Genomic DNA, 15,776 nt, shown 5'->3' with positions numbered 1-15,776 from the left:
TCTAGGTCCCTCATGGCCCTTGTGTGTAAGTGGGGCGGTTTCTAGGCACCTCAAGTCTTCCATGTCTGAGTGGCATTTTCTAGGTTCCCCTGCCCAGGTTCAGGAAGACTACTGGAAAAAGATAGTCGTGTTGCTGAAGGAGAAGTCGCAGGAGAGAACAGGAGGGCATCAAAGCTCCACGGGTGACGGGGTCTCTTCCCACCGACCACGTGGGCCATGTTTCTGCACTGCTATTTCCTGTGTCTCACCTGCTGTTTCCTATCTCTCACGCTGTTTCCTGTCTCTGTTACTTCCTGGTGTCACGTACGAGAACATCCCCACAAGTCGCTGCCCTACCTGTGACCACAACAGGCAGGAGGCTGAGGTCATGTGACAGCACTGAAGCACTGACTCATCCAGAATCAGACCAACCAGAAACTCCCTTCAGTTTCAAAACGAGAAACGGAAACGAACTAACTGGAAAGCCCAAAGTACGAACATTAACGGGGCAAAAATGAAATTAAAGTAAATTAAATTACAAATTCCTAAATAAATCCCGAAACACCATGAAATATTATTTTAATAATTTTTTTTAAAATTTCGTTTTCATCTTCACTCACACATTCTATCTGGACTTTCCTACCGACCCCCACCCCCCTCCCTGCTCTGGAAAATTCTCAAAGGACAACACTAGTGTGAAATGCAGATTCAGATCAGAATTTTCAATTTTGTTTTTAATATTTTGTTAAATTTCTCAGACGAAGACAGTAGGAAAAAGTAAAATGAAAGATTAAGTTATGTTACACCCAGTTCGAGAGCCCCCAAAAGATCTACAGGAATAGACTCCATTGCAAAACACATGAGGGTCTTTTATTGTAAATTACAAGCTGCAGCTTGGGCCCACACCCGCCACCACCAAAGCGGTGGGAGCTGAGCACGCTGTGCCCAGGTTAGTTGGGTGATATATAGATTCTGGTCCCTCCCAGCATGCCCAAGGCAGGGGCGATTCCTGCCTGGCAAGCATCTATTGGTCAAAATGCTATATTTTGAACTGATTGGCTATCGGAAGGTCCCCAGACCATTAATGACCTGGTGTCCCTCCCTAGAGGGAGGGTCCAGTTTCCTAGCAACTGTATCTCTAATGGGTGGGGAAAGAATGCAGTGAGGTGGCTCTTCCCCTCAGGGCATTACTGGACTTCTTTATGTGCCTACTTCATGTATTAAGAATAGCTGCTAATTTATCTTTTGGTCTCTCAAAATCACCCAACTAACCTGAGCACAGGGGGCTCGGCTCCCACTGCTTTGGTGGTGGGGGGTGTGGGCCCAAGCTGCAGCTTATAATGATTTACAATAAAAAGAATCTCATGTATTTACAAGAGTCTGTTTATTCCTGATCTTTTGGGGTTTGTGAGAATACCACCAGAAAAATATGCAAACCCCGTGCAAGAAGATCCTCAAAACTAAGATTCTGATTTTTCATCCCACAAAACCATCCAGGGTTTCTCTCAAGTTGAAATCTGCTTTTAAACTTTTCCTATTTTTGTTAAATTTATTTTTTGTTTCCCGCCCCTTTTTCCAATTTCTGCCTGGATTGTTTTTTATAAGATATATTTTTCAATATTTACATTTTCGTTTTTAATTTTAAAAATTTCTTTCACAGTTTGTTTGTTTGTTTGTTTGTTTTTTTGCACATGACCCTTTGGCTGTTTCAATTCTTTTTTTTTTTTCGGATTTGGTTGTATGACTCCGCCAGGCACTGATGAAACTCGTTTCTTTGGATTCTTTTTCCTGTTTTTTTATTTATTTAATTTTGATTCAAAATTCGAATTCTGTCTGTCCAGTTATTACTGAGACAGAAATTCCAGGTTTTTTTTTTTTCCAGCAAACACTTTTTCTCAGCTATGATCAGGAATTATCCTGTTTTTAGTCAAATAAAATTCTCAATTTTCTTACTTTTCAGTGAAATTAAATTTTCCTTTTTTTGAGGGGGGGAATCAATTAGGGAAAATTCCCGATCAACTGAGGAAACCTCGCTGGCTTTTTTTTTCTCCTACAGAATCATAACGAGAGAAATTTCCCACAAATTCTGAAATGTTTTGCCAACATTTCCCTTAGAAATAAAAATTCACGTTTTCAATGAGTCACTTCTGTTCTTTCTGCCTTGATGATGCCGACACTTGTGACTCAAATTCAAAATATTTTAAAAATTCAAAAATTTAAAATTTGAAGTTTTCTTTTAATCTCAGTTCAGTTTCTTCATATCTCATCAGGGATGGGGGCAGGGCCCATTGGGGCGTGGCCAGAGGTGTGGCCGGGGACCTGTCAATCATGGGGGATAATGGGAGGCTCTGGGGATCATGGGGGGTTTGGGGGACCCATGGTAGGTTCTTGGGATCATTGGGGGTCATGGGATGTTCTGGGAATCATGGGTGATAATGGAATGTTTTGGAGAGCATGGTGGATCGTGGGAGGTTCTGAGGATCATGGGGGATCATGGGAGGCTGGTGGGATCCTGGGAGCTGTGTGTAATCCTGGGCCTGGCATTCATGAGGATCACACGGGGGTAGTCCAGGGCAGATCTGGACCCCAGGCCAGTGGTCCTTATCCTCATCGAATGCTTGGATGGTGGGAGATCAGTGTGGCAGCTTCTAGGGGTCTCCTGCGGTGGTTTCTAAGGTCTCCCATGCCATTTATTAGGGTCCTCGTGTCAGTTGCTTATGTCCCCCATCCTAGTGGCAGTTTGTAGAATAGATGTGATGGTTTCTAGGGTCCCCTGCTTATTACGAGGGTCCCAATGCCAGTTTGTAGAGATCCTGTTGTAATTTCTAGGATCCCCATGGCAGTTCAAAGGGTTCCCCATACCATTCTCAATGTTAGTTTCTGGGGTGCCTGATCCCCCGTGTCCGTTTCTAGGGTATCCTTGGAAGTTTCAAAGGTCCTTCATGCCATTTTGAGGGTCCTCATGTCAGTTTCCGGTGTTCCAGATCACCTGTGGTGTGTTGAGAGTCTTTATGGTAGTTTCAAGACTCCCCCAAGCCATTTTTATGGTCCTAAGGTCAGTTTCTGATGCACCCAATCTGCAGCAGCAGTTTCCAGGGTCCCCTCGGCATTGATGACACGAGCTTGTGGGGAAGGGCAAACACTCTCCCGCTATACCCGTGTGGTGGAGTGACCAAAGGTGTGAAGCTGTGGGAGCCCAGCCAGTGCGTTGGGCATCATGGTGATAGCACTAGGCGCAGTGAGGGGTGGGGCATCATCTGGGGCACGGCGCAGCGTGAGCGTGTAGTCAGGTGGGCCGGTGGGCAGCCGAAGGGCGGCATCAAGGGAGGAGGGCGATGTCACCGATGATGTCACCATCGCCCCGGGGTTCTCCTCTCGGCCTCGCTTACCGGTGTCATTTCCGGAACAGTGGGTGGAAGCAAATCCGGAAGTGGGACCAGAAGTAGAAGGAAAACCCGAAGCGGGACCAGAAGCGTGCCCAGAAGCTGACACAAAATCGGAAGTTGGGCCAGAAGCTGTCCCGGAAGCCGAAGCGAACCCTGAAGTTGCACCAGAAGCAGCCATCCTTCGGTGGTGGGTCTCGTGGCGCCGCCTGTCCTTCTTGTAGTAGAGGGCAGCGAAGGCCAGGATGTTGAGGAAGAGGAGAGAAGCACCTACAGCGATGGTGACGCTGAGCTCCGTAGAGTAGTCCCGGCGAGTTTCGATGAGCACAGCCTCGCCTGGACCCACTTTCGAGTCCTGTGAGGACGAGGATGATGCGGAGGAGGAGGAGGCTGGCCTCCCCAAGGAGGGCAGAGCTGGGCGGCGCGTGGGCGGCCACACCCTGCGCGGTCCAGTCGGGACGTGTGGAGCAGCTGTCGGCGTGGTCAGGTAGGGGAAGGCCTCACGAAGCCCATGAAGATGTGGCACCAACTCTAGCCAGAAAGCCACCTTGGTAGCACGGTAGTGGTCACGCACGCGTGGCCGTAGTCCCACGTGCAAGTAGAGGCGCTCTCGGGGAGTGTACTTGGGCCAGGCTACTGCCTCGAAGCGGTTGGGGCGTGTGTGCGCAAACTTGGTGTCCTGGGGTACCGGACGGTTGGGGTCCCTGAGGGATGGGGCGAGGAGAAGAGCGGAGAGGACTGGGTCAGCAGAGGGACGCACACCGGTTGGAGGTGTAAGTGTGAGCATGTGTTTCTTGTGATGCTAACCCTGCCCTGCCTCTAGCCCCGCCCACTACCAACTGTCCATGCCCTGCCTCTTCCCCTTCTTCATCCCGCCTGCCCCACTCCTCCCGTGTCTTTCACCTACACAGCTCTACCCTTTCCTCTCTCCCTACCCACACCTCCCCATATAACCCCTCCCACTAGCCCCACACTTCATCTTATCCCACAATGCTCCGATTCCCTGTCCTGCCCCTCACTTCCCTCCCACTCCTTGCCCCGCACCTGTTCCATCCCCTAACACACTCCATTACTCAGCCCACCTCTCCAACTCAGCTCACAACCTTCCTCTCCACTGCCCTAGTCCCTCCGCCAACTCGACCCTTACACCCTCTCTCCCCAACCCCTCCCTTCTCCAACCCCCCATGTCACGACCTGACCAATGACACCTGCACCCCCCCCACTGCCTTCAGCCCATTACTACAATCCTATCCATCTTCTTCCCTTAACCTTCTCCATAGACTCAGGCCTTCCTGTACCCCACCCTTCGACACTTCCCTTAACCAGGCCCCGCACCCGGACCTCCCACCACTCACCCGGTCTTGGCGAAGTTGGTCCAGTACGTCATGACGACGGCGCTGAGCATCACGTCATTGCGCGTGAAGTTGCATGGAAAGAGGGCAGCGGCGGTGGCCGCAGCGACATCAGTTCCCGTTGCGCCTTCGCCTCCGACTCCTCCGACACTGCCATCACCGGCCGCCGCCAGCACGAGCATCGGGACCCCGAATACGAAGGGCAGCTCGTCGCCATGGGCAGCGCCCGCTTCGGCCGCCCAGGCGGGGTGCGCGTCCCCCCGACACGGGTGTGCAAAGGCGTAGAAGTAGGTGGCCGAGCCGTACCGGGCGTGCAAGTCGGCCGTGGCCACGGCGGGCGCCGCCCACTGGTGGTCCGTCATCATGGCCGCCAAGGCGCGGCGCCGTGACCCCGCCCCGCCCTCGCGCTCCGCCCAGTCCGTGTACATGAAGCGCGCCGTCTCGCGAAGGGCGGAGTCCCCGCCGGCTCCACCGCTCCAGCCGGCCACGCCCACATCCCCTCCTGGGTAGCCGTACAGCGCATCCACGAAGGCAGCAACAGCGAGTTCGAAGCCGGCAGCCGACACCTCCTCCTCACCGTCAGCCATTATATCCCCGAGGCTGTCGGGGTGGGCGGGGTCTGCCAGGGCCACGCCCTCCGCCTGGTTGACGCCCAGAAGGATGTCGTAGTTGAGGAACTCACCCTGCTCCATGAGGATCTGCGGGTCGTCCGGCACCACATCTCCATCGATCACTGGCCCGAAGGCCACATGGAATGGTGAGGACGCGGGCACCGAACCCGCGGCCCGGGTCAGCTCGCGGGCCCCACGGCGACGGAGGCAGGCCACTAGCGCAGCTGATGCGGAAGGCAGATCGTGAGACGAGGACATCCGGGGGTGGCGTCGCCGCAGCGTCCGGGAGCGGGGTCGCCGACATCACGTCTCCCCCGCAGCCCACACGGGCCCCGAGCATGCGTGCATACACCGCCGGCTGGTAGTTGACAGCCCAGCTGGACAGTGCGGTGCCGCTCTGGATGATGGCCTTCTGGAACAGGCCTGCGGGGCAGGGGACAGGGTCAGTGGGTAGGGCCTGGTCAGAGAGAAAGGAAGCGGACACCAGGGAGGGCAGGGTCATAGTGGTGGGATCAGTGTGGAGGGGAAACATAGAAAGAAGGAGGGGCGTGGGAAAGTGGTGAGGGATGGGCCGGGTTAGGAGAAGGGCCAACTAAGGGGTTACAGCATAGGCGAGGTCAGGAAGAAGGGATAGGGTCAGGGGATTGTCAAGTGAGGGGGCGGGTTTGTGTAGAGAGGCAATGTCACAATGAGGAGGGGAGGGGGCAGAGTCAACCGGAAAGAGGCGGGGTTAGCATGGAGGTGGGAGAGGGACAGGATCACATGGGAGGGGTGTGGTCAGCATGCAGGGGAGGAGTCAGGAGAGGAGGGAGGGAGCAGGAACCCAGGGTACAGACTCACAGGATAAGAGTTGGGAATCCGTTTAGGCGTGCGGTCACCAGGAAGGGTGGGAACAGGACAAAGGTGGCAGGGTCACAGGGAAAGTGCAGGGCCCCGTACATAATCACACAGGAGGGTCAGACGGGGTCAGACGTTAGGGGCCGCGGTCAGTAGGAAAGGGGTGAGATCAGCAGGAACAGAATGAGTACACAAGGGGCAGGGTTAGCAGAGAGATGGAGAGTCAGTAGAGGGGGCGGAGTCAACAGAGAAGAGGTGATGAACGTGAGGAGTAACACGGGAAGGGTCATGGCCAGAAGGGATGGGGAAAAGACAGCGAGGAGGGGCATGTAGAGGAGTGGGGAATGGTGTGTTAAGAAGCGTGGCCCAGTCCAAGGGGCGTGGTCATCAGAGGTGAGGAGTGAGCAGAGAGGGACGTGGTGAGGAAAAGACCGGAGTGAGAAACGTCAATCCCACCTTTACTGGGGAAGGGGACAGAGTTACCCATCAGGAGCAGGAGGAGTGCGCAGAGGAGGCGGGGTCACGAGAGACGCCCCCAATGAGGAAATATACTACGTGTGGGTGGGGGAGAGGGAAATGAGCAGAGTCAGGGAAGAGTCAAACAGTAGGCGGGTGTGTGCAAGGGGCCCGGAGCAGCCTGTCAGTCAAATGGACAGTTGACTCCAAAGGCCTGAGGGACGGTGCGGACAGTTGGTAGATGTGGCTACAGTGTGAGGACATGGCGGCCCCTCCTCCTGCCCTGACACTGGCACCCTACCCTACGGAGGGGCTCCGCCCCCTCCCTCCACCTAAAAACGTGACTGAAAGTTCCTCACCCTATGAGTTCTCCCGTGACTCTGGCCCTGACCACGCCTCTTTGTGACACTGCCCCTCCCTTGTCACAGCTTTCCATTCCCACACAGTGACTGTGTGAGATTTCCTGTGCCCCGCCCACCACAGTGACCTTGTCCCTGCTGTGACCCCGATGTCCCCGCCCCTTCCCTGCTGTGATCCCCCTGATGTTACCCCATCCCATCCTATTTCCCCAACCCCTGCCGTGACTGCGCCCCTCCCATGACACTGCCCTGGTGTGACCCCGCTTCGTTCCTGGGGCCTCACCCATTTGTAATCCTGGCCCTTCCGCGCAGTCCCCGCCTCCCAAGACCACGATCTCTGAGCGTTACTCCCGCGGTCCCATCCATCCACTCACCTTCCGAGTAGTGCGACAGCGTGAGCAGGCTCACGCACGAGGCTCCGGCGCCCGAGCCGAAGACCGTGACACGGGCGGGATCCCCGCCGAAGGCGACCGCGTTCTCACGCAGCCAGCGAAGCGCCTGCATCTGGTCCAGCAGCCCGTAGTTCCCACGCGCTGCAGGGTCGCCCGTGCTCAGGAAGCCTGCCAGGGGCAGGGCCACGGGAGTCATGGTGGTTCACAGGGGTTTCTGAGGGGTCATGGTGGTTCACGGGGTTCACAGGCATCACGGGAGTCATGGAGGGTCACCAGGGAGACACACTTGCCATAAACATACATCACTCCATTGATGTCACCAAGCAATCAGCCAGGGGTAATCAAACGATCACTTGCACGCATATGCACCTTTAAATGAGCATGTGTACGTATTTGCATATTTACTTCCTGTTTGAATGTACTGTGTGGGAGACTTGACCTGCGTGTGGGCGTGTTGGGGTGCATGGGTGTGTCTTCGGGGGCGGGGTGGGTTTGGGGACGGGGCTCACCGAGCGCGCCCAGCCGGTAGTTGAGCGTGACCACAATGACATCGCCATAGCTCGCCAGCACACTGCCGTCCATCATGTTCCCCGTGCCTGCCATGTATGAGTCGCCGTGGATGAACACCATGACTGGCTTGCGTGTGGCTGGGTCGCGGGTGTCTGTGGGGTAAGGAAGGTCAGGAGGCGGGTCCGGGCACCCTCTGCCCGCTTCTGGCCACACACACCCCAGACCAGAAGTACTTCTGATCCTACATCCGGCTTCTTCAGTCGCAGATGACAGAGCTCTACCCTTTTTCATTTGTTGACTGAGTTGCAGATGTCCTGAATCCAGCCCTGCCTACTTCCAGGTACTTGAATCATTGACGTCAGAGTTCCACCGACTTCTGCCTTACGTCCGCGTTTTTGAGTCAAAGATATCAGTCTACCTACTTCTGGGTTATTGAGCAATGGACGGTCTAACACCGCCCACTTCCGCTCTCACTTCCTGTTTTTGAGTGACTTCCAGATGACGCCAAAGTCACCTGATAGTGTCCATCCCCGCCCATTTTCGGTCTTCTCAGCTCTTAACCTAGCCACATATGCCCTAGCCCTGCCCACTTTCGGCTTTACTTTCTGTTTGTGGACTGTTACGTTTTCCGAGTATGGCACCGCCCACTTTAACATCACTTTAACATCACTTCGGGATTCCTACTTACTGATGCCCCTGAACATCAGTAAGGAAAAGAAACTCGCGTCAGTCCCCATCCACACCTTGCCCCTCGTCTTGTCATGAGACGTGATGGAGACAGGAAGTGCACCACCTACTCGCCTTCCCTCACTGGACCCTGTGGGTCTTGCTAATATGCAAATAAATTCCTGAATACTCAAGAACATATCACTATTCAGGATGGTATCACTGATATTCAAGAAATGTTATCAATATTCACAATTGGTCTGAATGGTCTGGCTTGGCCATGAATATGTAAATGAGGTCATGAACATATATGACTAGGGGAGGAGGCTCCACTCCCCTTGTCTCTAAGGTTCTAAAAAAAGTTATCGTTTTGTTTTAATGTTTTTTGAAATTTAAAATTATTTCACTTCACAATAAAAACGAATTTAAATTATTTAAGTTACTTATGTGAAAATATTTACTCGAATTAAATTTTCTATATGTTTTAAATATTAAATTATTGAAATTTTAAAAATATTTTAAATTTAAAACCTTTGTTATTTTCAAAACACACTTTTTCCTGGGACTGAAAACAAAAAGATGGAAAATTTGTAAAGAAAAATGAAATTTGGAAAAAATTCGGGGAAGCTAATTTCTAATTTAAAAAAAATACTTTTTCTCTTCTAAAATCCAAATGCTTAAAAAAGTTTTTCGCATAAACCGAGTATGTTTTCCTGTAAAATCCAGATGACGTTTCCCTCCCCTCCTTACACGCCTCCGTTCGGTCTTTCACAAAAAAAAAAAAAAAAAAAAAAAATTAAATTGACTTCTCTGTAAATTTCTCAAACCCATCGCCGTTTCAAGGAGAAAAGAAACGAATAAAATTTCCAAAGACTGAAAGACAACAACAAAAAATTAAAATGATAAGTATAAAAAGAATTTAAAATTCTGGAATCTTTGCGCATGGGGTTACAGGAGAAAAATCCCATTTTTTTTCCTCACACAGAATTTAAATTAAGTTGTTTTTTAAAATGTTAAACTGTCAAAAACAACAGTATTTCAGAAATTTTTTCAATTTTGAAAATTCCAATAGGCAAAACTTTTTTTGAGCATTGGAAGGTGGCGCCAGTTTAAGATCCGGAAAACAAGAAAACGTAAAAACGGAAAGGAAACGGACGAAGGTTTGCTCTTCATGGCGACCAAAACAATCGAAAAAATAAAAAAATTTTTAAGAACTTAACGAAATGGACATTTTCAAAATTTACCAAAAATTTTAAAAATCAGAAGAAAAAAAAACCAAAAACAAGAAGCTACCTGGGTCGTCCCCACGCTCGTCGCTGCTTGGGTCATCCGCGAGGTTCCGCAGGTGCCCTCCTGCTCGTGGGTAGGTGGGAGTGTGAAAATAAGAAAATAATAAGATTCGAGTGAGAGGCTTTGTGTGTGAACATCGAAAGGAGGGAAAAAAAGAGGAAAAAGGAAAAAATGGAGACGAGAAAAACGAAAAGAGGGAAAAAACAGAAAAATAAAAAATGAGAAAAAAATCTGAAAATCGGAATTAGAAAAAAAGAAAGAAAAGAGAAACGGGGAAACCTAAGGACAAGACGCGGGGATTCGTGCAAACGTAAAAAAAATGAAAAATGAAAAAATATTCTCCAAGAAAAAAAAAATTGGTCTTTCTGAGTGTGGAAAAAAATGAGTTAAAAATTTCAATATCAAATAGTGGAAAAGATTTTCGACTGACATCACGAAGGCGGTACCGAGGCAGGGCCAGCGACATGGCAGGACAGTCTGAGAACTGAGATACCAAGTCCAAATTTCGAAAATTTTGAAAATTTCAAAGTTTTACAAATTCTCCAGTTCAAGTAATCTCAGGTCACGCCTCCCCTGTCACACCACTTCACATGCACATACCCCTTCCCCGGTACCTCCAGTGGGCACACGACCCCGCCCTGCACAGACACGCAAATGTATGCACGTGTATGCAAATGAGTATTATGTACACAGAACTTCGGTCGGTTATGTAAATTAGACACTGAGGGAGGCGCATGCAAATGAGCGGACAAACATGAAAATGATTTGGATATACGCAAGTTTATGTAAATGTAGAATCTTATGTAAATTTATGCAGATGAGAGAGCAAGCACATGATATCATGGTCAAAGCGTCCGATCTCTGAATCCCAGCTTGGGCCCAAGCGTGAACAAATGTGTGTGAATGAGCCATGAGGTCACACACCACTGTCCCAAGGGAGCTGACACCAGACCTCGAAGTCACGTGACGCGCGTGCTCCCGGGTCACTCACCCACGCCCGCCGGCACGTACAGGTTGAGGTAGAGGCAGTCCTCGTCTTGCTCGCGCGCGTGCGCAGCCACGGCATCGGGGTCGGCGGCGAGCCAGGCGGGCAGCATGGCGGCGGGGGTCGGGGCGCGTGTCGGCGTCCTGGGGGCACACCGGGGCGAAGCGCGCGGCCCCTCGCACGCCGGGCCACGGGGCCGGAGGCTCAGGCGGCTGGAAGCGGCGAGGGCCGGTGGGCGGGGCGGCGTAGGGCACGCCCAGGAAGCGTGCTACGGGGCCCAGAGAGCCGCCCGGCAGGGGCACGCGCATGCCCCGCAGCAGCCCGTATCGCGTGCTCACCACCACGGGCCCTGCCCCCTCCCCAGAGTCCTCGGGCGGCAGCGAGGAGCAGGACACACATGCGGCCAGGGAGGCCACAGCTAGGCACACCAGCAGCGCACCCAATGTCATGCTTTTCACACTTTTCACCTCGCTTGATGTCACGATCGGTGTCACGGTTTTCATCACCCTTAATGCCTTGTGTTCAAAAGCTGGTATCACACTAGTCATCAGGCTCATTGTCACATCTGATGGTGCTCGCCGTGTCAGCCATGACAGTCCCCAGGGCAAAGGCATGGTTCACCAGGGCATCCGGAGTGGCAAGGCCAGTGGAGGTGACACACACATACACAGGGAGGGTGTGGCCTCCGTAGCGTGTTTGGGGCGTGTCACAGGAGGGAGGGTCTCAAGGCCTCATGCGTATCAGTCATGGCAGCCATTATCCATCGTGTGATGTCACGCGTGGGTCATGGTAACGTGCCCTGACGGTGGAGACACATGTACACATATGTGTAAACACAAACGTACATCTCTGAACATTGCACACACACATCCAATCCATGAGACAGGTGTGTGTGTGTGTGTGAGAGTTCAGGACTCTTCCAGACCCAACTCATGGACATGTACATATAATGTGTGCACACACATCGTTACATACACTCACCCATGTACAGGCTTCTTCTGCAATTGTGACATGTCCTGCACTTCTAGACACACATGTACACGTATACCCATGTGTACGAGTGTGTACATGTGCACTCTCCACCCCTGGGCTCCACCCTCAGCCCTGCTCACCTCTCCTCACACACCGTCATTTCTGTCCGTGGCATAGGGGCTTGATGTCCTCCTTGGGGTCCTGGATGCCTGTGCATGCGGGACAGGGTCGGCAGTGGTAGCCATTGAAGGGGCCTGGGAAGGAACACAGTGACGGTGTGCATGCATGGCATCGAGAAAAGGTCATGACACAGTCTTAGCCCTTCCCCTTCACATTTTCTGACTTCCATGTCACACACATATTTGCACACACCCACCCGGGGTAAAGTTGCCGGCAATGTCCAGGGAGCAGATATCAGAGTGTGTAAAGGCACAGCCATGGATCAGGGGCAGGATGAAGCTGTGTGTGAACCTTTCTGCTATTATACACCCTGTGACATGCATGGGCAGTGTAACCATGTGTGCTCATATGCTGAGACAACTCAGAGGGTCACAACCATGTCTATAAGTGTGTGTGTATACATGTGGGTGGAATGTGAGTGTGAAGCACCTGTGTGCTACACATGTGTCTGAGCTGTAGCTATTTATACTTATAGGCTGGCATCACAGAGGCACATTTATCCACACACATGTATTTACACACAGGTATTTTCATAGAGGTATACTTACACATTTATTCACACTAAATGCACACATCTATACACACATACTTTCACAGACATTTGAAATACACTCACCATTCACTGTCAAACAAATCGTGTGACCCTGATGAAGCTGTGTAAAGTGAACAAGGGACCTGGACATCAACTGTCTCAACCAATCACACAAACCCGTGTGGCGTGCGTGTGCAGACACTGTCTACTGCACCTTGGACGTCACCTATTGAATGTGCACGCATGTAACACACTTCCAGTGATACACGATACAGCAGTTACCATCCACACCTCGAAAAGTGTGTAAAGTGTACTTGGGGCATCTGGTACATGTGTCAGTAGAGTGTACAGTGTCCTCTAGCGTATGTGAGGGCGATGAGCAGGCTATGGCATTCACATGCCACTGAGTATGGTGAGCACACTCACATGTGTGCCTCTCTGTGCTACACGCACACATTTACGTGTGTTTCGCGTGCACACACACACACATACGTGTGTTAGTAGAGTGTACAGTGTCCTCTAGTGTATATGAGCGTGATGAGCAGGCTATGGCATTCACATGCCACTGAGTATGGTGAGCACACTCACATGTGTGCCTCTCCGTGCTACACACACACACATTTATGTATGTGTTTCGCATGCACACACACACATCTATGTATGCCACGCGTCCTGTCAGCTGTAAGTGACGCTCAGGGGGCCCACTCACACCCATTTCAGGGAGACAGGACACACCACAGCCCATGCTAGCCCTACAGGACCCATTAACACATGCTCACACACACACACACACAAGCAGAAGCACACACGTGCACACGTCCATGAGTGCACATAACTCGTGTGGATCTGTACACACACACACTAAAGAGGACACAGGGATGTGACCCGGATCCTTCCAGTTAACATACATAACATAACACGCACACAACAGGAATTCGTGTTACCTCCGGCCCCCTGCCTCTCCTGCCCCCTGGACTACCCTGCGCGCGCGTGACAAAATCCAGCCCATAATAGCCGCGTGGAAACCGGTAAAAAGGAAAAAAAAATGCAGTGGAAAAAATGAAAGGAAATAAAATGAAATCCTGTCCCCATCACCACCACCCCACAGAACTCGGCCTAGACCGTGCACACTCCATCCCTCTTTCCCTCACCCCGCGCGGTACTGACACACTCACCGAGGACAGCAGGGAGGACTGCGGCGGTGACGGCAGGAGACGTGAGAAAAAACAAAAACAAAAACGTGCAAATGGAGGACGCAGGGCGAGGGAAGGCAAAGGCAGCCGCTGCCGTGGGAGAGGAAAGGTGGGCAAACCCCACGGTGAGTGTGTCAGCGTACCTGTGTCGCCAGTTCCCACCGCGGTCCGCTGCCTCCAAGGGGTGAAGCGGCTGTGACTGCGGCTACGACGGGGTGGGGGGCGGGGAGAGGCGGAACGGGGGCAGGGCTGCGGGTGTGAGTGGCAGAATGACCACACCCCTAACCACAGCCTTCGGTGACCAGCGGAGGGAGAGACCACAACCTAACCACGCCTCCTAGGAGACCGGAAGCGAGAAACGTCCTCAAACCACGCCTCCCGCCTCCTCGGTGACACAGAATGAAAAACGTCCCAAACCACGCCCCGTTGGTGACGAGGAGCAATAAACGTCTCCTTAACCATCAGACCTCAGTGACTAGCGGAAACCGGTCCCTAGCCACGCCTCCTCGATTACCACGACCCTCAGCGAGGCGCCGCTTGGTAAAAGTTCACCAAACCACGCCTCGCCAGTTACGGGGTCAGAAAAACGTCCTCTTACCAAGGGACCTCGCTGACGTGAGGCGTGAGAAATGTCCCCCTAACTACGCATTCACGGTGATGTGGAGCTTCCGAGTGACGCGGGAACGCAGTATCTGGGTCTCACCAGGGCTGAACCAGGCGGAGGTCTGGGGTTGGGATGTCAGCTCCGGAATCACCCCTCAGTGACTCCGGTGACATCGGGGGCCGATGATGTCTCCGGCCACGTGAAGGGTTCAACGGGATCAGGACGACCTCCGGTTCTCCTGGAAAGCTGCGCGGGACAGATCTGATACAGTGATGAAGCGCAACAGTGCAGGGTATTCCGAGAATCGTAGTCTTCGGTGGCTCCGCGGTTTATGGAGTGGAAGGGGAAGGAAATGGGGACTACAAAATATCCCAGAAGCCCGTACTCGACGGCCATGTTTGTAGTCTTCTGTGCGGCTCAAGACACACTGGGATTGTAGTTCTCCGATCCCGGTGAACTCAGCAGTGGAAACCGAGTGGGTGGGTTAACTTGAGGTCACGTGATGTCCCGTGGGCTCCCGCGATTGTACATGATAAACTGGGTCTGTCTGGTATTTCGGTGGCCCTCGGAAGCAACGAAGGTGGTGTCCTGCAATGGATTCTGGGAGTCGTAGTCCACACTTCACGTTATCGGCTGGAGGAGGACTGGGAGATTAGGACAATAGACTATTCAAGGGTCTATGCACTGCGGCCATGTTTGTAGTTCTGTACGGGGAGAGGCACGCTGGGACTACAGTTAACCGACCCTAGTGGGATCCGTGGCCGAAAACCCAGTAAGGGAAACATTGATCACATGACGACGCGGGGACTAGGCCCCTAGAAACCGCTTCCACGTCTCGGTTACCGCTGCTTTCCGACGCCGCCTCGGCTCAGTTTTCCATGAGTTATTAGCATACATTTGCATAATCATCTTACCAATGCGTTTATACTCGTTTTAAAAGTTGACGTTTTAAATGTTTACGAGTGAATATTCATGGCGCCTTAATATATTCACGCAAACGTGGTTTTAATGTATTTTAACAGCTGTACTCGTGCTTTAGATTTTCAAACGCTAATCTGGCAATGTAATTACATATTAATATATTAGAGCATTCATACATTAACATTCGCATATTAACATGTCGTTACCATATTTTAAATATATGGCTTGTTTGCATATTAATTTATTCAAATATTTATAAATTAAATTAGTGTAATTACATATTTACGAAATAGCACATAACTATAATCGCATAGTCACATAATATATTTGTACATCTACATGATATTCATACCCTTGGACATATCAATATTTGCGTATTAATGTGTTTGCATATTTACATATTGATTGTTGTATATTTGAATATTCGTATTTAAATATTTGCATGTTAATACTTTCTGTATTTACATATTAATGGTTTGTATGTTTACATGTTGATGTATTTCTGCATTTACATGTTACTGTGTTCATGTATCTGCATATAGCTGTATTCGTGG

General features: G+C 51.3%; 1 protein-coding gene across 1 annotated transcript; it reads right to left on the bottom strand.

The window, feature by feature from the left end:
* Window positions 1-686: 686 nt before the first annotated feature.
* LOC110544248 (neuroligin-4, Y-linked-like) lies at window positions 687-15,319 on the bottom strand. Its single transcript, XM_060376826.1, is given in 10 exon segments — window positions 687-4,066; window positions 4,718-5,580; window positions 5,582-5,748; window positions 7,352-7,537; window positions 7,879-8,031; window positions 9,839-9,898; window positions 10,827-10,935; window positions 10,937-11,619; window positions 11,933-12,046; window positions 14,296-15,319. Coding segments are annotated over 8 exon segments (2,973 nt in total). The 5' UTR covers window positions 11,435-11,619; window positions 11,933-12,046; window positions 14,296-15,319; the 3' UTR covers window positions 687-3,129.
* Window positions 15,320-15,776: the final 457 nt, after the last annotated feature.

Source organism: Meriones unguiculatus, assembly GCF_030254825.1.
Source record: "Meriones unguiculatus strain TT.TT164.6M chromosome Y unlocalized genomic scaffold, Bangor_MerUng_6.1 ChrY_unordered_Scaffold_23, whole genome shotgun sequence".
NCBI lineage: Eukaryota > Metazoa > Chordata > Mammalia > Rodentia > Muridae > Meriones > Meriones unguiculatus.
Note: the sequence above shows the minus strand (reverse complement) of the source record. Positions and strands in the feature narration are given on the sequence as shown.